This window comes from Chenopodium quinoa, unplaced genomic scaffold (assembly GCF_001683475.1).
Source record: "Chenopodium quinoa cultivar QQ74 unplaced genomic scaffold, ASM168347v1, whole genome shotgun sequence".
NCBI lineage: Eukaryota > Viridiplantae > Streptophyta > Magnoliopsida > Caryophyllales > Amaranthaceae > Chenopodium > Chenopodium quinoa.
Window position 1 is genome coordinate 985,915 of NW_018742238.1, and position 25,337 is coordinate 1,011,251.

General features: G+C 41.9%; 2 protein-coding genes across 3 annotated transcripts; one reads left to right on the top strand and one right to left on the bottom strand.

Moving 5' to 3' along the window:
* Nucleotides 1-1,434: 1,434 nt before the first annotated feature.
* On the top strand, nucleotides 1,435-3,277 carry LOC110735237 (E3 ubiquitin-protein ligase RING1-like). 2 transcript variants are annotated; one of them, XM_021915427.1, is made up of 2 exons: nucleotides 1,435-2,824; nucleotides 3,123-3,277. In XM_021915427.1, the coding sequence occupies exon 1, from the start codon at nucleotides 1,917-1,919 to the stop codon at nucleotides 2,751-2,753; it is 837 nt and encodes a 278-aa protein (XP_021771119.1). In that variant the 5' UTR covers nucleotides 1,435-1,916; the 3' UTR covers nucleotides 2,754-2,824; nucleotides 3,123-3,277. The 2 variants fall into 2 exon arrangements, with proteins under 2 accessions (XP_021771119.1, XP_021771126.1); XM_021915434.1 differs by having other exon boundaries at nucleotides 1,435-2,811.
* An 822-nt stretch (nucleotides 3,278-4,099) lies between these two features.
* Nucleotides 4,100-12,076, bottom strand: LOC110735229 (26S proteasome non-ATPase regulatory subunit 12 homolog A-like). The gene is made up of 12 exons (XM_021915416.1): nucleotides 11,925-12,076; nucleotides 11,683-11,727; nucleotides 9,817-10,011; nucleotides 8,435-8,542; nucleotides 8,246-8,350; nucleotides 8,065-8,121; nucleotides 7,240-7,436; nucleotides 5,663-5,762; nucleotides 5,474-5,586; nucleotides 5,219-5,372; nucleotides 5,052-5,129; nucleotides 4,100-4,593 (listed from the first exon to the last, which is right to left on the bottom strand). The coding sequence occupies exons 2-12, from the start codon at nucleotides 11,686-11,688 to the stop codon at nucleotides 4,375-4,377; spliced, it is 1,332 nt and encodes a 443-aa protein (XP_021771108.1). The 5' UTR covers nucleotides 11,689-11,727; nucleotides 11,925-12,076; the 3' UTR covers nucleotides 4,100-4,374.
* Between the last annotated feature and the right edge of the window lie 13,261 nt (nucleotides 12,077-25,337).

The following is a 25,337-nucleotide window of genomic DNA, read 5'->3' on the forward strand; positions in this document are numbered from 1 at the left end:
CCCAATTTGAATTCAAAATTCAAATTCAAAAAAAAGGGGTGGGGGAGACGAAACGTCACCTTCTCAGAGCATGACACCTGTCACAGGTGCCACGTGGCAAGCCACGTCACACCTGTGAGGGGCAAATGTTTAGGGTAAAAATACCACGTCCACGTGGCCTAATCACGTGCTGACACGTGTCAGCATCAGAGGGGTTATGAGAGAACCAATCCTCTGGCGACACGTGGCACTCTAGCATATGAAAGGGGGGGTTGATCCCCTCTCACTATAAATAGAGAAAAATCCTCATTTATTACAGATTCATAAATATACACACAAAACCCGAGCAATATTAATTGCAAAATTCTCTCGGAATCCGAGAGAAAAACCTTTACATTCCGCACTTTAATACATCCGAAAACGTTCTAACTTGATCGTCGGAGGCGGAACTCCACCCAACTAGATTTTCCGTGGTTTTGCAGGTACAGACGGTCGACGCGCATTCTTGGAATTGTAACTCTCCCGAGGGACTCCAAAAACCCCTAAACACTATATATATGCACAAATCTTTTGAAGAGATGTGGTTAAATGACTGATGATTTTTTTAGAGATGTGGTTAAATTACTATGATGATTTTTTGATATCCTTCTGATTTGGGTAAAAATACCTATGTTACGTGGCCCAATCAGAATGGGACACGTGTCACCTCATGACAGGTCCAATAAGGGCCATTCACCAGTTGACACGTGGCACTCGAAGTCAACAAGGGAAAACGACGGCCTTCAAGACCTAATACCCGAGACAGCTCATCATTCCTAGGTTTCCGTAACCTAGGATAGGGACACGAATCTCAAGACCCTATAAAAGGGAGATGTTCCCACCTAGGGAACACAAATTCACAGATTCGGATATTCATTAAACACGGAAAAAACCAGAGCAGTCAGTGATTGCAGATAATTAATTCTCACCTCAGAGAATAATATTTCCAATCTCGGAATCTGAGAAAGGTACTACTTTACCTTCCGCACTTTTTACATCTTCCGAACACGTTCTAACTTGATCGTCAAAGGCGGAACTCCACCCAACCAGAGTCTCCGTTGTTTTGCAGGTATAGGCGCCCGGAATCCAGTCTTGGTGTTGTAACTCTCCCAAGGGATGCAGAAAACCCCAAAACATCCACTAGCCACTACCCACCAAAATAATATCCATACCCTCTTCGACTTGGGTGAGTACGATGTGAATTACGTAATAATGTACCTACGTGCTATCTACCCATCGTTTTGGATCTAGACTTATCTTACTCTAATAGCTTTATTTTAGGCTTTTGTTATTCTAGAGATTTTCAAAACTCTATTACATTCATCCGCTTCCTAGTTTCTAGCAAATAAGCCATTTATTTGTACTATTGTTCACTCCATAATGCATTTGATAATGTTGTAGGATTGCAATGGAGAAGTTCTTGAGTGCATGTAACGTCTATCATGGCCTTAAGGTTTTCACAACCAATAAAAAAAATACAATATTCAAATGGTGGGAAACGAACAAAGGGAAAGAAAAGAAAAGAAAAGAAAAAGATAAAGGAAAAAAGATCATTTAATTAATATACAAATTATTTAATTATATACTACACACATTCATAAATAGGGAGGAATAATTATATTAAGGGATATTTGATTAGTAAATGGATGGAATATACAAATTTAATGGAAGGATTTTTGATGTAACAATAGTTACTTGTTATTGTAGATTACTCATCCTTTGCTTAAACCAAGAGGATTGGCATGCAAGTCATACAAAAACTAACTTTCTATTCTTCTTCACCATTTTATTCCTTTCACATGACCTATAAATAGCCAATTCTGCCTTAACACCAAACTCAAATTTCTTCTTCCATTAATTTCACCCATTTCATCACAAACCAGGCCTAATAATCAACCATGCCTTTGATGAACAGGCCTCGGGTTGTGATCGATGGAGTTAGAAGAACACGAACCTATCGTTTCTTCTGGTGTAGTCACTGTGATCGAACAGTTAGGATTGCATCAGCTTCTCCCAACCCTCTACACAATTTCTTATGCCCCCTTTGCTACAACCTTGTATGCCAAGAAATTGACATTTCAAGGACTTCTAATCTATCATCATATAGAACAGGTTCCTCTGCCACTTCTGCATCAGCTGCTCAGTTATTAGACACAATGGCTCAAATCATTAATCTATCTTCTCCACGTCGCCTGACTCTGAGGCCGCAATTTACCACCCATATGTCCTCTTCGCAGCCATTACCAAGGCCTGTATCACCACAAGAGAATGCACTATCATGGGTAGCGGAACAAGAGCCGCCTGGTCAGACACCCCAAAATCAAACTACAGAGAACAATAATAGTTCATGTATTACAGAAGTCAGAGCAACAGCTGATGCATTGTGCAGTGACTCAGCATGTCCAATTTGCAAGGAAGACTTTATTATGAACCAAGAAATAAGAAAGTTGGCCTGTAATCATTTCTACCATTCCGATTGTATTATGTCTTGGCTTCAAATTAACAATACTTGCCCTGTATGTCGTTACCAGCTCCCATTACAGCGAGGCTCGACTAATAATAACAGCGTCAGAAATAATTTTCGAGCTGCAGATTATGGCCATAATGTTGATGATAGTGATGATGATTATGATCTTCATTTAGAGGATGTTGTGAGCTTGAGCTGGCCTAGTTGGGCTGAGTTGATCTCCTTGTTACGACCCTTTTGCTTAAGTTCGTTGCTCGATTGGTCCTAGCCAGTCTAGTTCTGATTACTACTCCCTGAAGAACACTGCTCCCTGATAATTAGGCCTGGTAAATTAGCTCTGTAAGTTTTACTGTAATTCTAATCTGATTGTTATTCAGTATATACTATGTAACCTTTAGTCTCATGTCTACTTACCTGATGAATTTTCAGAACATCAACTTTAAAGGTAAGTTTTTGACATAATGTAAATTTGTTATTAGAAACCTATCATTTTATATGTACTTTTGTAAGTATCATAAAGTATTCTTCATCATAGAAATACTAATATAGTTTATAGCATTGCATCATGTATCATAACATTGCATTCGAGTATATGTTGATCACTCGGAAGCTATCTTTGGACATGTTTTTATGACAGGAAGGGGAGAAGTCGAAAGGGAACCATCTGCTGCGCAATTTGGTTGGCAATCCAGTGATTTGCAGCTACAACAAAATGTATGCTATCCAGCAAACTTATCTTCCAGGATTACCGTATGTCTTTACCAGAGCATCCTAGAGGAGCTGTAAACAAAATTACCCTTTAAGAGATGTGAACTAAACAAATAAAAAGGTTGTGCAAATGTATATATACTTGTTCAGAAAATGATTCTTCTGGCTCTAAAAATCACCTTTGACTTGGGTTTATCCTCACTTGTAAACAAAAAATAAAGCCACATTTCATACTTCTAACTAATGTTGGACATGATTGCGTACTACAAATTTGAAAAATCACACAAATTGGCAATAAAAGTGCTATTAATAGAAAGAAACCAAAACCTACAGTTATCTAAGTAGCCTCTTTTTGCATCCCATTCATTTTTTTAAGGTGAATTAAACAATAGTCATGCGAGAATCAAGTTACGGCCATCACCAAGGTGTCAAAAAACTTTCCAATTTGATTATGTTCCTACAATTAGCAAAGAATGCGTGTACAAGTTTTTTTGAAATAATTGTGTACAACAGCACAAGTTTCGGTGATATTGTTATTAAATGGTAAGGGGGATCATTATGCGTAAGCATCGATTGTTTATCAAGCCATTGTGAAATCCCGGGGCTTTGGTAGATTCACTTCTCCCACCAGTTTTTGACATATGAACTCTTTGTTTTGAATTTTTGATTTTTATGTCTTCGTATCCAACCAGTTGCTACTCCTGAACCCAAGATATGCATCCATATATGGAAAATCAGATTTCTAAGCTGCACCTCTAGTTAGAATAAATCAGCATATCCCATTAATTTGGAGAATTATACTAATATTCAAGGAGCATATATCTAAATGATATTTTGTTGCATATTGTTTTTGCAATTAAAAAGCTTTTAAAGAAATTTAATTACTTGTCACCGAAAAATTATAAATAAACAAACAAAAGCTGATAAAATTTCCATGAGATTGAAGTAAATCTATTCTCCTTGCAAGTTGAAAGTCGCACAATACATGTTACTTGACCTGACAGCATCAGGCTCATGAGTCCCAGAGCTAATAGCCGGCTAAACATGTACCCTTTTAAGTATGCAGAACAGCTATATCACTAAGAGAGCAAAGAAGGATCAAAAGCATTACAAAGAAATGGCTATTTCTTCACAATCCTAGTGATTAAACCTGGAATGAACATACACGGTCATTCTCTCATTCAAGCTTTAAGAGCAGCTTTGTGAACCATCGTCTCCTTGTGTATTTGATGGCAACTCTTCTCAACAAGGTCAAGCAGCTTCTCCAAGTTCATTGACCATGAATTGAGAATATCATTGCTGTCCTTAACTACCTGAAAACATACGACCCCCATTGGCCTGTCTACCTTTGCCACCAAAGCCTTAGAAACAACCATATCAGATAGATGCTTTTCTGTTTCCTGAGACATGTACAAGTCAGATCAGAGTAAGAAAAGATGACATATACAAAATCAAGTCCAAGTTATCTTGTTCAATTAACCTAAGTGAGTCCACATCAAGCACAATGAAATTACCAACAGCCAAATTTAAAATTCAACATAAGCCTAGAGCACATATATATTCCCTGTTTCATTTAAAGAATACATGCAACATGCATACCCAACATAATTGCCATCAGAATTACTCCCTCCGTCCCTTTATTAGAAGCCTATTTCTAATATTTATTACTCACATAATAAAGAGAAATAGGCTTCTAATCTAAGGACGGAGGGAGTATTGAGAATTGCTGATTCAAACATCAATTTTAACAAGGATTTTTAGAAGAAACACCCATAAAGTTGTCTAATGTGTCTACATAGAGTTCAAGACAGAAACTATAGAGGATGTGCAAGTGTTCAAGCTCATAATGGTAGCAAACCTTGATACTAAGGCATAATAAGTCTGCCAGTCTCTTCAAGGTGATCCTCGAGTAGTACTTTGAAATAACAAGTATGTTCTGCAAGGAGAGCAAAGAATCAAAATATGATTATCAACCTTATTTTCTGAGGATTGTAGATAATATAGATCGATAGTAGAAAAGCTTACATGTTCAATGACCCTTTGTTTAAGATCTTCAGCAGCTTTGTCGCCTAAAGAGCCTCCAAGCAAATTCTTCTCATTCTCAAATTCGCCCTCAAATTCATTCCAAAGACTGGTCCAAAGGACAACCTCCATTGTCACGAGCTGTTTCAATAGTGACCTGCAGCAGCACATCAAAAGAACCCAAACCACAACGTGACATACATATTCAGAAGTATAACTGATATAGAATGAAAACTATTTGAGCAGTAAATGACATACTTGAACTTGGGGATTTCAAATAGGTTCTTATCCTCCAGAGTAGAGTTTAGAAGGCTTGACTGCATTGGATCATGTGGGGCAAGAGCCAGGTACCAGCAAATTTTCCTCAAAATCTGCACAAAATACCATATTAATAAACTTTGAGATGCACAAGAAAGTGCAGCATGATAATAGTGAAGCATTGTTTACCGGAGTCCACTGCTCAGGGTCTTCCTTAACAGATGGGATGTCATAGATAGCCTTGTAGCATCGACATATTTCAAGGTAGTCATTGTGGTGCTTGTAGTACCTGAACAAAAGAAACTCAATGAGGCCCCAGAATATCAAATTCCGATTAAAAAATGTCAAAACAACAATAAGAATAACAAAATCATTTTAATAGCATTGATGGATTTTCTATGGTGACCAAACAAAAAGCAACCATGTCCAGAGTAGTCTAGACGAGAGAGATTTCAAAATCCTTAAAAGCAACACCAGGAAAGTTTTGAGATTCAACCAAAAAAAAACGGGTTACTAGTAGAGTATGGCAACCTTAAATTTAACATAACAATAGCCAATCTATTTTAAGGGTATTTCGGTACAAACCATTACAGTATAGGATATTCATCTAAGCTATATTTGAATAATTAAGGTTCTCTTCCTATGACAAGAGGGTGATAGTTGAGTAATGATGGATTGATAAGATTCATCAATTGTCCTCCCTGGTCAGCTTTCCTTAAAAGGACAGGGGGTTATATGCCAAGGGCTAGTAATTTTAGATATTTCAGATGTATGAACTCAGAAATATAATTACGGGTTGTTATCAATTTCACTTGTATTGAAGGAAAACTCTTCCTTACCTCCCACCTAGAAATTAATTGTTCTTTCCACCATTCCCCCTCCATCCTCCCAACACACCAATTTCCACCCTTCCCGACATCAATGCTTCTTCTCAATCCAGCATCTCACTTTTCCCCAAGTAGCATTCCCCCAAAGCAATTTCAATAATTTTCAAAACTGTTGACACCAAAAGTGCTGTCACCAGCAACAAGATTCTAGGGAGGTTCTAGTCACCACGGAACCTTACCTCCAAAGGATGTAACAACTTCTCTAATCGCTCTATTTTGCAATCTGAGCTTTTAATTCCTTAAGAAGTCTTGGGGCGTTAGAAAGTTGGAGATGGTGCATGTGATTCTAGATTGCAGAAAGGATGACGGTTGAGGAGATGTAGAGGAAAACTGACAGTAGAGAGACAAAAAGAGGCAACTGGATGTGGAATTGGGTGGTAAAGTTACAACACTAATGTGATGGAGTGATGAGAAAATGAGAGCTGGGGCTAAAAGGAATAAAAAAGGAATCTATGGCTGTCCACTAAGCTTACGGAAAAATAGAATTTTCCCTGAATAATTAGCCTAGAAAGTCACCCCATAAAAATTTTACTCCTTAAGTTATACTATGGCTCCAATTATGCCATTAGTATATTCTCTCTACCACCTTAATCTCTCTAAGAGTGTAAAAGAATTCCCAAATATCGACGAAAGAAATAACAGAACGCACAGAAATTTTCCAAGCACAAGATTTCAAGAAGAAAGTACATTGATTTGACTATTTGCAACCAAAAAAAAATAGTCATGGTGCCAGGCAAAATCTAGTAATTGAGAATGAAACTATTTTTTTACATTCAATCCCCAGGAAAAAAAAAAAAACAAAGAAAATTCAAAACCCACATATATCCTAGGAAGAACAGAGCTAAAGAAGTACTCCATAAAAGAGAATCTTGAACTCACCGAATCATCAATTCGTAATAAATACGCTTCAATTCTGGCAACGTTGGAATATTAGCAGGGGCTTCTTCTACAATGGCATCACCTTCCTTAGGTTTCTTCTTTTCTTTTGAAGGATCAATATCAAAAACCCTAGGACTGATTTTCCTGGATAGGATTTGAGCCCGAACATAGTCTTTACGGTCTAAACAAAGGCGAACCTGAAAAACAGAATAATTTTCCAAATTTTAACTCATCATCAACATTTAAACCTTAACTTTAAATGGCGCAAGGCGCACCAAAGCACAAAAATTCCTAGGAGCCTAGGCGCAAGGCGAAGGCGCGCGCCTTTTGTAGGTGAGGCACACTTATTCATATAGTTAAGAAATAATAATTTCTATTAAATAAGTGTAAAAATGAAATTATGAGAAAAGGTAAAAGGGCCATATGATCAATAACAAGGGTTCTTCAAATCAAATTATAGGATATGGGATTTCTCTCTCCACAAGAATTGAAGAAAACCTGCCCATAACAAAGTCTCATGGTATACTTTAGGAAAAACAAACTTACACAATAGCTATTGATGCTTTAAAACATAAAGCGCAAAATAAGGAGCAAAGGCGCAAGAAGCAGCCTAGAAAAAAGCACAAAGGCGCGCGCCTTTTGTAGGTCTTTGAGCCTCAAAGAGCTAAGGCGCCAAATCTTGAGCCTCACTGTGCCTTGTGCCTAGGCGCGCTTTTTAAAACTAGATTTAAACACAACTAAAATAATAAATTTGAAACATTTATCCCCAATTACTGCCAGGAGAAGAGATAATGGAACCAACAAAACTCGAAAAATGGAACTTACTTGCTCAAGAATAAAAGCAATCTTTTCAGTTTTTGCCATTGCACCAAAGGTTTCAACCTGCAGTATCGCAAATATGTGTAATGATGATCAATTACACAGCTTCTACCAAAAAAAATACAGTAGTCCTGAAACAATTTTATGAAATACACAAGGAATCATACACGTAAGAAACTACACTTACTGCTATCTCTTGCATCAATTCAGCAGCTTCATCAATAAGCCCTTGTTCTTCCTTAATCTTAGCAAGGGTCTTGATCAAACGTGCCCTTTCTATTTCAACATATATCTGTAACAAACAGAAGACGACATGAAACATATGAAAGAGAAATATTTAACAAAAGACAAGCTCAACACGGTAATATCTGGTTACCTTCCCAGCAGATACACTATTCAGTGTTTTAATGAGCTCTATACGAGTATCAAGATCAGGTGTTTGATCAATGTAACCCATGGCTTGCTGCACCATTGCTGTCACAGCCTGTAAATAAAGGAACCTCCTGGTTAAATGCTTCATGAAGGAATAATGACTCCAAAATTAAAAGTGGGTAATTAAGAAAAGAAAATTGCAATAAACAATTATGTAGTTTGACTTCTGTCTGGTGAACCATAAAAAAATTATGGATCATTTATCCAAATGAATTACACAATTTTAGTAAAAATTCCAAGAATATCAACTTAATACAATAGTAAGAAGTCATTTGCTGCAAAGGAAGCTAGGCCTACAGTGGAGATGAACTAATCCAGGACCCCGAAGGCAAGATAATTTATCCATAAAATAGTTAGCTACTGTCAGAAGTTTATAAGAGGTAAAATAGTGTAGTAAGGCAGTAGCGCAGCTGATGTTATAAATAGAGGAAAATGCTCATGTGAGGCTCATGCTGATTGTAGCGAGAGAAAATCTACTGGAGGTAATACAACCCTACTGGTAAGATTAATCTTCAAGTAATACAAATTCTATCGAAGGCCTTATTCTATTCGCCTTAATTTGCAGAAATTTTACTTCGTATTTACTAAAATAGAATTCACTGATTTAATATGTTGTTTGTTCTTTATAATTACTGATTAAAACTGATATTTAATAAACTAAATTAATTTTTACCGATTAAATCTGATACACACTTTTGCAGTTTTGCTATATAATTTTTTTTTTTCTCTTATAAGGTGAAGAGAGTAGAGCCTAAGCATCCTCTAATTTCTTATGCATATATTCAATTTCACACTTAACAAGCTTCCTATTCCTGATAAATCTGGGAAGTCTCACCAGATTCTCCACATCGTTTTGCAAACAAAAGTGCATATCTAGGCAATCTAGCGGAGTAGGAAGTAAGGTTCAATATGCAAACATAGTGTGGTCCAGAAAATGTGATAAGGGATATGCTACAACTGAATGTCAAATAAAAAAAATCTCAGCTGCAACTCAAGGCATATACTAAATGAGCAACAAAAACAGAAGAAGAATGAAACATTCTAGGATTCCATTCACAGCATCAGTGGGGTAAGGAAAATGTCATCCTTATAGAAGAATGTATGGTATTAGCTATACTTGATCACTTAAAATATGATATCAGTTAACCCGAAAATATTCAGATTAAGGAATAATCCGTCTGACTCACTGAATTGTACATTTAAAGCACAGATATTATCAAAGATTACATAATTATAGCCATGATCATGATAAAATTCACCAAAGTCCAATATACACTAAGCTAACAACTAGAAAAATGTCATTACATTAAAATTAACAATGTGTACCTGTTTGAGTTGACCTCGGCGCTTTGACAAAACAACAATCTGATCATTCAAGGTTTTCCAGGCTTTAGCTTCAAAGCATAACTGGAGAATGTCACACGCAGCTTTCCTAGTTCCAGCAACATCTCCAGCAAGCCTCATTTGCTTTTCGGCATTCAATAATGCATCTATCTGTGCTTCCAGATTGCCTTGATTGCCCTGCAAATAAAGTCCACGAAAGAGAACGGGTCAAAAGGTTAACAAGGGGATGAAACCAAAAAAAGCAGCATGATAAATTTCATTTTCCTGAAATGAGGGGAAGCAAAATCCAATAAACAAAACTTCAATTTTGGGAGAAAACAATGTCATTAAGTGCATTAAATCTCATTTTTAGCACCAGATATTCATTGTTGAAGTTTGGGATAAGCTATGTTTTGTAACTTCCATGTCCATATGCAAGCCAAAACCAATAGGTAAGCGCTACTTGGAAAAAATTGCAAAGATGAGATGATTATAGGGATCCAAAACTATTTCCCCAGACCACCAAGAACCATTGTCAAATGTTCTAAAGCTCCGTGTAACTGTGTCCAATGTATAAGAAAGTTCAAGGTGCACTAATGAGAAGGATATAGGGGGCTTGGTGCACAGAGGCAATTATAAAAATAAAAAAATAAAAAGTTGAAAGATGTGTGCCTCCATTACACCTCTATATTAAAGTACTGTACCCCCATTTGCCTAGCACCTAGGTGCACTTTTTATACCCTGCTAGCGATATAGCACAAACACTAACAAATCATCAGCCTAATCCTATTACAGGATGAGGTAGCTTTCCTAGTCGATATATTTGGAATGAAGCAAATCCCAACCCCGACTGAATCCACAGACATGAAAAGGGAGTGATACATCAGTATAATTCAACTAACCGTAAAATACAAACAAGAGAAACAAAAAATATTTATCAACAGATAATGACGAAGGCGAATTGCTAAAGACATGTGAAGTGAACACGGCCTCTAATTTTATCCTCCCACTCCCACCCAAACATAAGAACAACACTCAAAGAAAAAACCTTAAGTGCACAAACATCCGGGGTAGAAATAAACAAGTCAGCAGACAATCTAGCAAAATACTTGAATCGGAAGAGACCATCACTCATCAAAGTGGTGAACTGTGTAACTTGGCTAGAGAAAATCAAACACGGCTATCCTATGAAACTTTTGCATGTTTTAGGTCCAATACGAAGTGGAAGTATCATACCCCATATCCAAGTATTGAGTATCCAACATAAACACTTGAAGTGAAATGAAGAGTTGGAGTAACATAGGAGGGGAAGGTGAATTGCGAGAGAGACGTGCAAAGTTATTAAGTTAACCCTTCTACTTCAATCAACCAACTCCTCCCACTCCTCACCCAATTACTGAGTCTTATAATTTATAACTACCAAGAGCAAATTAAGCTCCAAAATTGCAGATACAAGTCATGCAACTACATGATTACCATCCCCTCTCCCCTCCCAACAAATACGAGATTATTCTCTGATAAGCTACATTGCAACCTCCTTTATTCCGACCTTTTCATTTCACCCCCACAAACCCATGACAGATCCATTCAACACTTCGACATGGGTATAGACACTTTAACAATTCATTCCGAGTTATAGCTATTAAAATTTATTATAAACCAACAGAATCGGATGGTAGAACATATACCCATTTCGAATTTAGTGATATACTGCCTAAAATTAGGAAAATTGGAAAAAGCAAAAAGGGTTTTAGAATCTGCTGTTTAAGTTTTCTAAATCTAGATCCAAACAAAAATGGTAATTCATGCTATTGTTGCAACGAACAAAATTGAAGTTAATGAAATGAAATTAGAGATCTAGAAACTCACCGCCATCGCAAATGGTCGTCGGAAATTTAGGGTTTGCTTGAAAACCTGAAGCAGCAAAAAAGTTGGCTCAATTATCAAATTAAACTCTTCTCACTAACGAAAATGAACATCAAAATTCTAGCATTTCAGTGATTAAATTATAATTCAATAATCAATCCACTTTAGAAGAACCCTAAATTGAATAAAATTGACTAAGAGTAGAATGTAAAATTAAATTTCGATGATTCTGAGAGAAATCTAACCTAAGAAGCAGCTTCTTCGAGGACAGAAAGCTGAGAAGCCCCTTAGACGGAGAATTTTAGAGAGAAAAGATTGAAAAACACAGTGGAGGAAACGTGTGTTTATTGCCTAATGACTGCTCAATATATATTTCCAACACTAAAGTAAAAAAAATAATATTATAGAGTTATAAAATTAGTCTTGACCAACAAGAAACCAGTCAAAAGTTTTACAAAACATCTTATTTAGACTTTGTAAAACTTTAGGCGAGTTGAATAGAGTAAAATATTGCCCATCGGAGTTTGATGGGAATTAAAAGACACGAGTATAGAGTATTAAAATAGAGTTAATGTTATAATACATTATTACTATGCAAAAAAAAAAAATAAAGGATGTAATAGAAAAGAAATAATCCCTTGGTCACAAAACTAATTACCTCCATCTCTGTCTTCTTGTTGAACAATGAAGTGATGTCTTTTTTTAATCAATGCCTTGGAAGAGGTTGTGATTAATGGCGGAAGATTTCAGATCTTTGTGCTTGTTAATTAACCAAGGGAACATTTGCACCACACATGCAGGCTTGCAGTCACAATAATAGGTAGGTGCATGCGTGTTGTAGAGCTTGCTAGATCATCCTCATCTGTCATTTATCCTTTTACTACAATTTAAGAAACATATAATATTTTTTAACATCAAGTAATATAATTAGTTTGATTCCATGGAAAATTTGATGGTAATTCTTCGGTCTCAATTTAATTCCCCATTCTTCTATTTAGAATGTCCCGTTATGATTATCCATTTCCTTCTTAAGAAGAAATTTCATTTGAATTAGATCTCACACTTACCATTTTACTAATCAATGTTTCATTTGCATTACCTTTTGTGCATATGAGTATGAGGAAAAAAAAAAGGGAGGCGGGAATAATAATGATCTTTAAATATGATCATAGTATAGAGGGACATATTATGGACTCATATATGGTATTTAAGCTAAGTTGGTTTATTAGAATTACTTGAAAGTTAAGTTGTCAACTTTATTAAGGAGTGTAGGTTGACTTGCCCATTAGTCCATGAGAAAAACTGTTACGAGTCTAGCCCAATAGGTAGTATAATGTGTTTCTTTTTGCTCCACTTATTTGTCCATTATGACATTTAACTAGTTTTGTAAGTCCTCCTTGGAGGGGTTTTTTTTTTTTTTTTTTTTTTTTTTTTGCCTTGTTTTGAAAGCTTTTGGAGTAATATCTTGTGGCTTCTTGAGTGAGCTATTTCTAGTAAACCTTGAGTTAATAAGGATAGTAAGAGTGAGTGAAGGCAGTAGCAAACACACGCACAAGATAGAGAGATAAGTGACAAAATGAGGGTTTTTAGAGGGTATCTGTTTCGGGGTTTTCTGATGTCCTGCGGGAGAGTTACAATTCCGAGACTGGAACCGGACGCCTGTACCTGCAAAATAACGGAGACTCCTGAGAGCTCCGCCTCCAACGGTCAAGTTAGTACCTGATTAAGGAGTAATTAATACGGAAATTAAAGTAATAAGATCTCTCTAGGTGAGAGTGCTTAGTGTTGGTAATCTGCGCCGTTAGCGAGATTAGCCGGTTGTTGGTGTTCCGTAATATTTCTGTTCTTCTCTGCTTGATTTCTTGATTTTTTAACTAATGAGGATTAATTAAGTATTTATAGCCTTGAGAAGCGTGCCACTCTCTAGGTTTAAGGTAAACCTAGGGCTGATCGGGCCTCTAGACTGGATTGGGCCTTGATGGCCGGTTTTCCCATTCGGCATGGGTGGACACGTGGCGTGCCTTGATTGGTCCGTAGAGGACGTATCTGTGATTGACACGTGGCAGGCTCCTATTGGCCTTCGTGAAGGACCCGTGGCGGAACCTGGTTGGTCCACTTGTCAGACGGTGATTGGTGGATAAAAATCCCCTAATCATTTGACCCTCACAGGTGGCACGTGACTGGTCACGTGTCGCCTGTGACAGGTGTCGCACGGTGACAGACGACGGCCTGCTACAGGTGTCACCTTGCAAACGGCCGAGAGATTTTCCCGCCCAAATTTTGAATTTGGAAGCGACCTTTCGCCTTCTCACTTTGCCTATAAAAGGACGTGCTGACTTCGGTCATTTTCACATTTGAGAACTTTGCGAGAACATTCGGACCCCTGAACTTGCTCTGACATTTCGGACCTTTTCTGCCTACCGCCTGTTCTGACAAGCCGACTGCACCGGATTTCCAGAACTTCTTCAACCGTCACTCGTTCAGGTAACTCAGTTCTCTTACTCTTAATTTTCTTTTTATTTTTTGAAATGGCACCACGGAAGCACACGACACGACCTAAGTTAGTGATCAGCCGGTCACCGGGGACGGCTGAATCTAGGACTAGGAGTGCCGCCTGCCCTTTTCTGGACCCATCTTTGCCCTTTATACAAAGTCCGACTGTATCTGTGTCTATGCAGAACGTGATGGCCAGAACGAAACAGACTGCTATGATATCAAACTCAGACGGCTCCTCCCAAAGGGTGCTCCTTAGTGAAACATCTGACCAGGCGCCAGATGTAGAATTGAAACGAGGCGACTGCCAAGCCGACAGTTCTGAGAGAGGGGCCAAGGTGGTCCCTTCCCATCTTACCGTTGACATGTCTAATTTTCCTCCTGCCCCTTCTAAGGGAGAGGAGGCGGGCCCCTCTGGGAGAGGGGAGGAGTCGTCCTCTTCGGACTCATCAGAGGACGAGTCCGAGTCCAGCTCTTCTGGCCACAGTTCTCCAGGCTCAGAAGAAAAACATAGCCGCCTACAAGAGGCGAGACTTTCTCACGCAGTTGAGAAGGGGGACAATTGGGCGGAGCCGTCCGCCTCTTACAGAGAGGAAAACGCCCCCTACTACTGCATGGTACCCCGGGGCCGGATCGCAACCATGCAAGACAACGTGGCGAGCTTTATTGCTAACCACAGAATGGGCCCGGAATTTTTACTGTTCGTGCCAGATCCAGAAGACACTGTCGTCTGGCCGGCTGGTACCAGCTATGGTGACGGCTGCTTTGGCTGCTATGTGGCGGCCATCAAAGCTGGACTGCGCTTCCCATTACATCCGGCTGTTCAGCGGATTTTAGATGGGTATGATCTGGGGTTATGGCAGTTAGCCCCCAACTCTTGGGTAAACGTACTCGGCTATGTGGCCGGGTGCGAAATGTACGGGGTGGAGCCAAGCTTTGAGGCTTTCGCCCACATGAACTATCTCAGCCGGACCCCTAAGTCGGGAGGTACCGACTGGTACCAATTAACAAGCCATAGGGGTTACCTCATGACGAGAGGTAAGGCGAACAAATGGAAGGATTGGCGGAACACCTTCCTTATCATTGAGGGTTCAGACACGGAGCTGAACCAACGTTTTAACAAGTGGAATAGGGATCCGCCTCTTCTCGCAGGCGGCCGAAGCATGCCGCCTGTTCCCCCAAAGGCTAAAAGAGAGATCCTAGACAAAGGACTCTTCAAAGTAGAGACTAGGGTGAACCCTACGTCAGGGGTACGAGAGCAAGTACCCCTAAACTGCGTCCCGAGCTTCAAGTGGCTCTATGACGAGTACTTTTTGGCCGCCTGTGGCCTCAGCAGTCGGTGCTCTAGAGGTAGCCGGCCTGACAAATACTCTGTTTTTTCACGCCTTGTTTACTTAGGATTTTTACTAACTTTGCTGTTTATTTCTTGCAGCTGACGCCATGAGTAAAATAACAGCATCCAAGACTGCGGCGGCCATGTTGCGGGCCTCGCTCATGCAACAGTCTTATGCCGACACCCCCAACAAGGGGGCACCCTTGGTAAGCTTCGAAAACTCTTCCTCTGTTAGTTGTCTTATGCATATACTAACTCTTTTTGTTTTCAGTCTGGCACTCCAAGGGCTTCTTCCTCGCAACAGCCGGACCCCAAGGCCCGGAGGACGACTGTTGCAAGCTCTCCTGGGTCTTCCAGGAAAACAGTGGCGGTTGAGAAGCAGCCGGCCACTTCTTCTAAAACCCCGGCGGGGCCGCCTAGAAGTATGGATAATCACTTGTAAAAACTTTCACACTTGCTTCCTTCTTGACTAGGTCTAACTTGTTTTTTCCTTTCGCTTAATGCAGCCGGCCCTCAGGGGCTTGACTTGGTTGAGGTAGCCAAGTCCATGGTTAAAGTAGTTCCTCCATCTGAAAGGGAGGCGGTCAGGGGTGCCGGCACCCTTGACCTTGATGGGATTTCAGGGGTCCTTGCTGAGGTATACTTAGCATATTTTTGAGTTTTTGAGTTCCAGGACGCCTGTTATCTTTTTTGTTTGGAAGCTGACGCCTGTTTTTCTTTGTACTTAGGCCCTGCTCCGAGTCAACAGCCTTCGCAAGCCGATTGATCGGAAAAAACAAAGAGGTAAAGGCCGCAAAAGCTATGGCCGCCTCCAGCTGTGATAAGGCAATGTTTCAAATTGCCCAAAATGAAGTACTGACCATTGATCTTCTTTATTATCAGGCGCAGGCTACCGCCGCTGTTCGGGCTCAGTTAGAGGCGGCCCAAAAGAAGGTTGACGAGCTGGAGGCGACCGTCACAAACCTTAAGGCCGAGCTGAAACCTCTTCGCCAAAAAATGCACTCTTACGAAGCCATGGAGAAGTCTTTGGCCAACGTAAAAGAACGCCTGGTAAGCCAAGAGAAGAGTCTTACCCAAGAGCTCTCGGAAAAGGCCGAGCAAGAGAAGAAAGAGCTCGTTCGGGAGATGGTGGAAGACTCCGCTCAAATCCAGCGCATGACCTGGGAACGACTGTTCCCCAGTGCCGACTTTGCCTCATGGGAAAGAACGTACCGCCAGTGTTCGGAAACATATAATCAACAGATCCTGGCGGCTGCTGAAGAAGAGGCGTTGGAAGGTGCGTTGGAGGAGGAAGAGCCGGTTGTGGCGCTTGTGCCACTTGGGGGTAAGGCATCAAAAGAGGGTGCAGCTAAAGCCGAGTCCAGCAAGAAGAGTGCTGACCAGGCGGCAGCTGCTGATACTGAACTGCCCCCTTCTTAAGCTTTAAGTATTTTTTCCACGGCCTGCGTGCCGTTTGCTTTGTAATTACCCGGCCAGGGGGCCGGGGTTTTGAATATTCTGCTGGTCTTTAATGACCGGCTTATCTTTAATCAAATTTTTGTTTTGGTTCAAATTTGTCTAAGTATTCCATATCTAATATCCCTTTGTTCACTAGACCGACTGTTGTGTATGGCCGAACGTTAAGACAGGTACAAATAGTAAGTATGCCGCCTATGCCCCTGGACGACTGGTGGTCTGTTTCCAGGGTAGATGATCAGTCGGCCATTTATTCAATCGGTATTCGAACTATTTATTCAATTGGTCTGACCAAGTAAATAGTATTACCTAGTTGCCAAGGAATTAAGTAGGATAACAAGCGGTGGGTGCCGGTTGTTTCCCTTTATTGCCAATGTTGGCTTTTAACTCGTAATTTGTTAACCTAGCAAGAGTATTGGTTGAGAGCCCTTGTTTATTAAAAACAGGTGGACGACTCATACCTTTTAGGCTCCATACTAAGTTTGAGTGACTATTAACCTAGGAGTTACTTAGTCTTCGTCACAATCTAGATTGAGTAGTAGAGGTACCAGGCGGCGTAGGCCGGCTAGACCCCTTGATTCGCCAATGTTTGTTGGCTATTAACTCAATAGGTTACCTAGTAGGAATAGGGGTTTGAGTGCCCTTGTTTGTTTGAAACAGGCGGACGACTCAAACTTTTTAGGTTTTATACCAAATTTGAAGGAGTGACTATGAGTTAACGTTGGAGTTACTCAGTCGCCGTCACTTTTGTTTGAGAAGTAGAGGTGCCAGGCGGCGTAGGCCGGCTAGACCCCTTGATTCGCCAATGTTTGTTGGCTATTAACTCAATAGGTACCCCCTGCATTTATCCCAAGTAATACAGGCGGTCATCTGACTCAGATGTCAACTGCTACCACTGGTTTGGTTAGTGATAGAGTTATCCTTGTCTCAAAAACGGCTACGTGGTTGCCCTTGGGGACAGTCGTATAGGTGCCGTGTAATTAGTTTATAGAACAATGTTCCACCCAAAAGGGAGCTGCTCTCTGCGACGAATTTCATCCGGAGGGATGCCGTCGGACGCCTGCTATGATGTTGGGACAGGTCGTATTAGTTTTGTAGATTTGATCAGTTGGCTTGGCGCCTGGTCTGATTATTCGGCCGGTGGCCTTGGTAAGTTCTTGGTGAACGTAGGTGCTAAGTAAAAGAAGGGTAGCCGCCTGTTAGGCACAGGGTCGGCCAGGCCCTAATCTTTTTAGCTAAGTATTTTGAGTAAAATACTCAATGGAGAGTAGCCGCCTGTAAAGGAACAGACGGCATGCCCCTCTGAAGATAGAGTGAAAAACTCAATGGAGAGTAGCCAACTGTAAAGGTACAGACGGCATGCCCCTCGTAATACAAAATTAAATAGTAAGTGCAAACTTTATTAAGTAGCTCTTTACTTTACATCTCTCAGAAGAAATATTTTTTAAGGTTATCTACATTCCAAGTTCGAGGCAACGGTTGTCCGTCTGGTGTTTCCAGACGGTAGGTACCGTCCCTGACTTCCTCATAGATTCGGTAGGGTCCTTCCCAGTTGGGAGTTAGTTTGCCAGACTCATTAGCCCTACCAACTGCTTCCATTTTTCTAAGTACAAAGTCCCCTACTTTGAGTGGACGCCTGTGTACTTTTTTGTTGTATGATCTAGTCATTCTCAGGCGATAGATCTCATGGCGCAAAACAGCATTGCCCCTCTTTTCAGGAAGTGAGTCTAATGCCAGGCGCATGGCTTCCCAGTTTGCCTCTTCGTTATACAGCATTACTCGAAGAGTCGGCTCGTAGTGTTCTATTGGAAGAACAGCTTCTGCACCATAAGTTAGGAGGAATGGAGTTTCTCCAGTCGCCCCTTTTTCAGTCGTCCTAATGGCCCAGAGAACATGTGGTAGTTCATCCGCCCATAGGCCGCCTGCTCGTTCAATCTTTTTCTTGACACCGTCTGAGATGATTTTATTAAAGGCTTCTACCTGGCCGTTTGCTTGTGGACGACCGACAGATGCAAAGTAATGTGCAATTCCTTGGTCTCCCAACCAGCTTTTGAGAACCGGCGTCTCAAATTGGGGACCATTATCAAAAACCATAGACATGGGAACCCCGAACCGAGTGATGACGTTTTTCCAAATGAATGAAATTACATCTTTCGTCTTGATTCCCTTTACAGCCTCCGCCTCTACCCATTTAGTGAAGTAGTCAACGGCAACAAGTATATACCTTCTGCCGCCTGTAGCAGGCGTATATGGACCCAGAATGTCCATGCCCCACTTAGCAAACACTAGTGGGCTGTGAATGGTAGTGAGGTCAGTAGCCGGACGGTGAATTAATTTGCCAAACCTTTGGCACTTGTCATATTTTTTCACCATCTCCATTGCATCTGCTTCCAAAGTAGGCCAAAAGTAGCCCTGCCGCCTTGCCCTTTGAGCAAGCATCCTACCACCTATATGAGAAGCACAGTAACCAGAGTGAAGATCATCTAGTATCTCTCGTCCCTTTTCAGGAGTAACACACTTTAAGAAGGGTTGAAGGTACCCCCTCTTGTGAAGTTCTCCTTGTATCATTTCAAAACAGGAGGATCGTTTTTTCAGTGTTGCCGCTTGTTGAGGATCATCCGGCAGTGTACCGTTTGTCAGATATGCCCTGATTGAATCCATCCAGGTTGAGCTTCTGTCTAGGATTCCAATAGGGTTTTCCTCGATGCTTCTCTTCTCCATTACTTCCCAAAAAACAGTTCGAGGAGTATCTGAGGAGGCGGATGATGCTAATTTTGACAGTGCATCTGCCTGGTTGTTTTCTGATCTCGGCACTTGGATCAGATGGAAATCCTCAAGGGAGCCGACTGCTTGTCGAACCGCCTGTAAATACTTGATCATGGCCGGATGGGTTGCTTCGTATTCGCCATTGTACTGACTCACTATCAATTGTGAATCAGAACAGGCGTCTATTTTTCTTGCCCCTGCCGCCTTGCACATGCGGATCCCGGCTAGTAAAGCTTCATATTCTGCCTCATTGTTTGAAGCCTGAAAACTGAAGCGTAGAGCATACTCGAACCTGTCGCCCTCTGGAGATTGACATACGACGCCTGCTCCACAACCATTTGAAGTAGAGCTTCCGTCCACATATACCTTCCAGACTTGGTCTGGAACTTGAGAGTCAGGAGGACGAGTCATCTCTACAATAAAGTCAGCAAAGGCTTGCCCCTTCACTGCTTTTCTAGGCTCGAAAGTAACTTCGAGGCTCTGTATTTCTATGGCCCATTTGATCATTCGTCCTGACGACTCCATGATGGTAAGGGGCCGCTTGATTGGTTGGTCGGTATACACGACGACTGCATGTGCCAAAAAGTAGGGCTTCAATTTTTTAACAGCCATGAAGAGTGCAAGACCAAATTTCTCCACTAGGGGATACCTCAACTCGGAATTTTTCAGTACGTGACTGACAAAGTAGACCGGGAGCTGACAGCCGTCCCTTTCAGCAAGGAGCACAGCGCTTAACGCATGATCAGAAACAGCCAGGTACATGTAGAGATCTTGTTTGGGCAAAGGGCTGACCAGCCTCGGCAAGGAATGCAAGTGAACCTTTAATTTCTGGAAGGCGGCCTTAGCATCCGGCCCCCATTCGAACCTTGCCTTTTTCTTAATTGCCTGGAAAAAGTATAGGCATTTGTCGCCTGATCGGCTTAGGAATCTCCCCAAGGCCGCCAGACAACCTGTTAACTTCTGAACCTCTCGGACGGTACGAGGCGACTGCATGTCAATGACCGCCTGTACCTTCTCAGGGTTCGCCTCTATTCCTCTCTGATTGATAAGGAATCCGAGAAATTTCCCAGACTCAACTCCAAATACACATTTCTTGGGATTGAGCATGACATGGTGCCGCCTGAGTGTGGCGAAAGTTTCTCGGAGGTCCGCCAGATGATCTTTCTAAAGTTTAGTCTTGACAATCATATCATCAATATATGCCTCGACGTTTCTCCCAATCTGATCAAAGAACACTGTGTTTATCATTCGTTGGAAGGTAGCCGGGGCATTCTTAAGACCAAACGGCATGACCGTGTAACAGTATAATCCCTGATCAGTGACGAAGGCCGTCTTCTCCTGATCTTTCTTCCATAAAGGAATTTGATGGAAACCAGAATAGGCGTCCATAAAACTCATCAAGGCATGGCCGGCTGTTGAGTCGACCAGGTTATCAATTTTAGGCAGAGGGTAACTGTCTTTGGGGCACGCCTTGTTCAAGTCTGTGTAGTCTACACACATTCGCCAGGTGCCATTCGGCTTTTTAACAAGCACCACATTTGCAACCCAATCTGGGAAGTAACATTGTCGAATGAACCCTGCATCAAGTAATTTTTTGACTTCGGCGGCTGCCGCCTGACCTCTTTCTTCACCATGGTTCCGCTTCTTTTGCCGTACCGGCTTCTTTTTCGGATCCACAACGAGTTTATGTACTGCCAGATCAGGACTAATGCCTGGCATTTCATGGACTTCAAATGCAAAGATGTCCTTGTATTCTTTCAACAGGTTGTGAAAGTCGTCACCAAGGTTTCTCAGAGCAGTCGTCCCAACTTTGACTGTTCGGTCAGGACGTGAGTCGTCTAATATTAGGTCCGCATGCTCACCAGCCGGCTGAGGGCGGAACTCATCCGGCCGCTCCTCTGCCAATGATTGCTATTTTCTTGCTTTTCTTGCGGACTCTGTCTGGGACGCCTTTCTCTTTTTGTCGCCTGTTTCTTGAACAGGCGCACTCTCCTTGACATTGTCAAGGTCTGTTTTTTCTCCACTTGACCCAGTGGCCATAACAGTGGGCTTGACATCCGAGAGATAGCACTCTCGGGCCATCCTCTGATCTCCCCTTAGGGAGCCGACTGTTCCATTATCCCTCTCAAACTTAAGCAGCATAAGAGACGGGATTATAACAGCCTTGGAATTATTCAGGGTTGGTCGACCCAGAATCATGTTGTAGGCCGAGAGTTCCTCTACTACTAGGAACCGGACTACCATGTGTCGTCCTTCCCCTTTTTCGCCCAGGCGAATGGGTAAATCTACTCGTCCCAGTGGGTGGACGACTCCTCCTCCAAACCCTATTAAAGGGTGGGAGGCCGGATGTATGCAGTCCGTCTGATATTTCAGTTTTGACAGACATTTGCTGCTGATGAGATCTGAGGAGCTCCCGGTATCTATGAGAATTCGGCCAACTCTCTGGTTGGCCACTTTACATTCAATAACGAGAGGGTCGTCATGCGGCCCCCTTACCCCTCCTAGATCCTCTTCAGTGATGACAATCTCAGGAAATGTATATTTGGACGGCCGTTCTTGGTGAACGGAATTTACATCTAACCGCCTTATATTATCTTTGTTGCCCCTAATAGTGGGGCCGCCTCCTGAGAAGCCGCCTGCAATGGTGTAGACGACTGCATCATCTGTATCAGAACTGTCAGCCTGTTGATTCTTTTTGGACGACTGCTTTTTTGAGGAAGTGTTCCCCGTAGGTTTCTTGACATAAGTGTCAAGATCACCTTGCTCAGCCAAGCGGTCTAGGTACCGCATGAGACTGATGCAGTCATTGGTGTGATGACCAACGTCATCATGATAAGCACAGATTTTATCTTGGTTCCGGTTGTTTGCAGAACCCTTCATGGGGAGCGGCTTCTCAATTGAGAACCGTCCCTTTATTTCTTTTAGGATAAACTGGTTATCCTTGTTAAACACATACTTTGGGGAGTATGGTTTGAATTCTTTTTTCTTTTTCTGGGCCGGCTGTTTAGAGGAATCAGCCGCCCAGACCTCTTTTCTTTTCTCATCTTTGTTGGACGACTGTTTCTGTCGTCCCTCTCTTTTGTCGAACCTTTTCCCGTCCGACTGTTTTATTGTACACAGATCAGTCGCCTGTATATAGGCTTCTGCTTCAATCAAGGCCTCTTGAAGAGTCGCCACCCTTTTTCGAACTAAATCAAATTTGAAGGTAGACCCGTCTTTGAGACCTCTAAAAAAGTCAGTATAAGCTACCTCATCCGGTAACCCTTGAATCTGTATTCTCATTAGATTGAACCGCCTGATGTAAGAACGAAGCCCCTCCTTCTCGCCCTGCTGAATTGTTCCCAAATCAAGGGTCGTTTTCTTCGCAGGGATGTTCATAGCGAAGTTGGAGGCAAATAAGTAAGCAAGCGTCCTGAAGCTGTTTACACAACCAGTCGGCAGGTTGCCGAACCATTGCTGTGCAATTCCCTTGAGAGTCGCTGGGAAACACTTGCACCAAGTGGGATCATCCAACCCTTGAAGGTACATCAGGTTGGTGAATGCCATCAGGTGGTCTTCTGGGTTAGTAGTGCCGTCATAGGCGCCTACTAGAACATTTTTTACTTTGGCCGGCTGAGCGGCTTCAGTAATTTCCTTGGAGAAAGCCGATGGCTGTTCACCAAGTCTAAGCAGCCGTAGCTGCCAGTCCATAGGTTGGACGTTTTTTGCTGCAGGTCCACCAAATGGAGGTGGCTGCATAAAATACTGTTGTTGCGGCACAAATGGTAAGTTTGGTACCGCCTGGGCACTATGAAAGCCGGACTGACGGGAGGTGCCGCCTGACTGACTCTCATGGTACGACTGAGTATGCCTCATCGAGGCATTTCGCAAACTGTCTTGAAAATTTGAAGTAGAAGCCGACTCTGATAATCGGTCACTCTTCTTCTGCTCTAGCAGGAGCCGAGCATCTGTGAACGTTTGCTTTGACCCATCCGCCTGAATATGACGAACCGGTTTCCTATTTCCCGTAGGATAACGGAGTTTTGTGAAATCAAGAGCTGGTGGCTCTCGCTTCTTAGATTTAGGATGAGGAGTCGCCTCTCGCCCTTGAACTGGCTTCCTCTTCAGTGAAGTGGAAGGTTTCTTGGCCGACTGCTCTTTGACTGAAGCAGGCGGTTTTTTGTTGATCAACTCTTGAATCTCTCCCTTGAAGTCCCTCATGAAGGTCATGAGTTCGTTCCTTGTGATGGGAGCAGACCCATCAGTCGGCTGTTGCCGAGCAGGCGGTGCGCCTGCTGGCTCGCTTCCTGTTTGAAGATGCTCCCGTTCCCTCCTTTCGGTATGACGGGTACGTCGGGCCCTTAGGGTCCCGTCTGGAGCTGTATGAGTTTCAACTTCAAATTCACTTTCGGTATCATGGTCCGACTGAACTTGAGGATCGTCTAGGGGACGCCTCTCTTCAGGAGTCGGTACAGACTTGGATGCCATCTCTGAAGTACTCTCCCCACAGACGGCGCCAAATGTTTTGGGGTTTTCTGATGTCCTGCGGGAGAGTTACAATTCCGAGACTGGAACCGGACGCCTGTACCTGCAAAATAACGGAGACTCCTGAGAGCTCCGCCTCCAACGGTCAAGTTAGTACCTGATTAAGGAGTAATTAATACGGAAATTAAAGTAATAAGATCTCTCTAGGTGAGAGTGCTTAGTGTTGGTAATCTGCGCCGTTAGCGAGATTAGCCGGTTGTTGGTGTTCCGTAATATTTCTGTTCTTCTCTGCTTGATTTCTTGATTTTTTAACTAATGAGGATTAATTAAGTATTTATAGCCTTGAGAAGCGTGCCACTCTCTAGGTTTAAGGTAAACCTAGGGCTGATCGGGCCTCTAGACTGGATTGGGCCTTGATGGCCGGTTTTCCCATTCGGCATGGGTGGACACGTGGCGTGCCTTGATTGGTCCGTAGAGGACGTATCTGTGATTGACACGTGGCAGGCTCCTATTGGTCTTCGTGAAGGACCCGTGGCGGAACCTGGTTGGTCCACTTGTCAGACGGTGATTGGTGGATAAAAATCCCCTAATCAGTATCCATTTTTGAATTTTTCAGCACAACTTTCACAAACTTAGTTGTTGCTAGAAAATTCACCGTTAAATCATGCTCAAATTTTGAAAGCTTAATTTTGACATCAAGGGCTACATTTTGAACGGTTGGATCGTTGTTTTGAGCTCTGGTTTCGTCAGAATCGTCTTTGGACAGAATTGTTGTGTTTGGGGTGAATTTTACACCTTTTGCTCTCTAATTTTGGTCTCTTATTGTTGGTGGGTTGTGAATAATTTTGTAAACTGATTTGAGGTTTTTTTCCCTCAATTTATCAATAAGAGAAGTTAGGGTGGACTCCTTAAATGGTCCCGTGGTTTTTATCTTTCACACCGAAGGGGTTTTCCACGTATAATTTGTGTGTGTTGTTTGTTAACATTTCTTCCTGTTTTGTTGATTTTTGCTACTGCAATATTGTTGATTTGATTGTGGCTTGTGCGATTTGATTGTGTGAGAAATTGGGTTGATTGGAGTGAATTGTTAGTTGATTGTCTTGTGCGTGACATTACGGGTGTCGTAGTGACCCCCTTCAAATCTCTA

Bases quoted from the DNA above. Each gene is read 5' to 3' on its own strand.
- LOC110735237 (XM_021915427.1), top strand. From the start codon at position 1,917: ATGCCTTTGATGAACAGGCCTCGGGTTGTGATCGATGGAGTTAGAAGA.
- LOC110735229 (XM_021915416.1), bottom strand. The intron at 8,543-9,816 runs GTACACATTGTT...CTTTATTTACAG, and splicing joins GCCGAGGTCAACTCAAACAG to GCTGTGACAGCAATGGTGCA. The intron at 5,130-5,218 runs GTAAGCTTTTCT...CTCTCCTTGCAG, and splicing joins AACAAAGGGTCATTGAACAT to AACATACTTGTTATTTCAAA.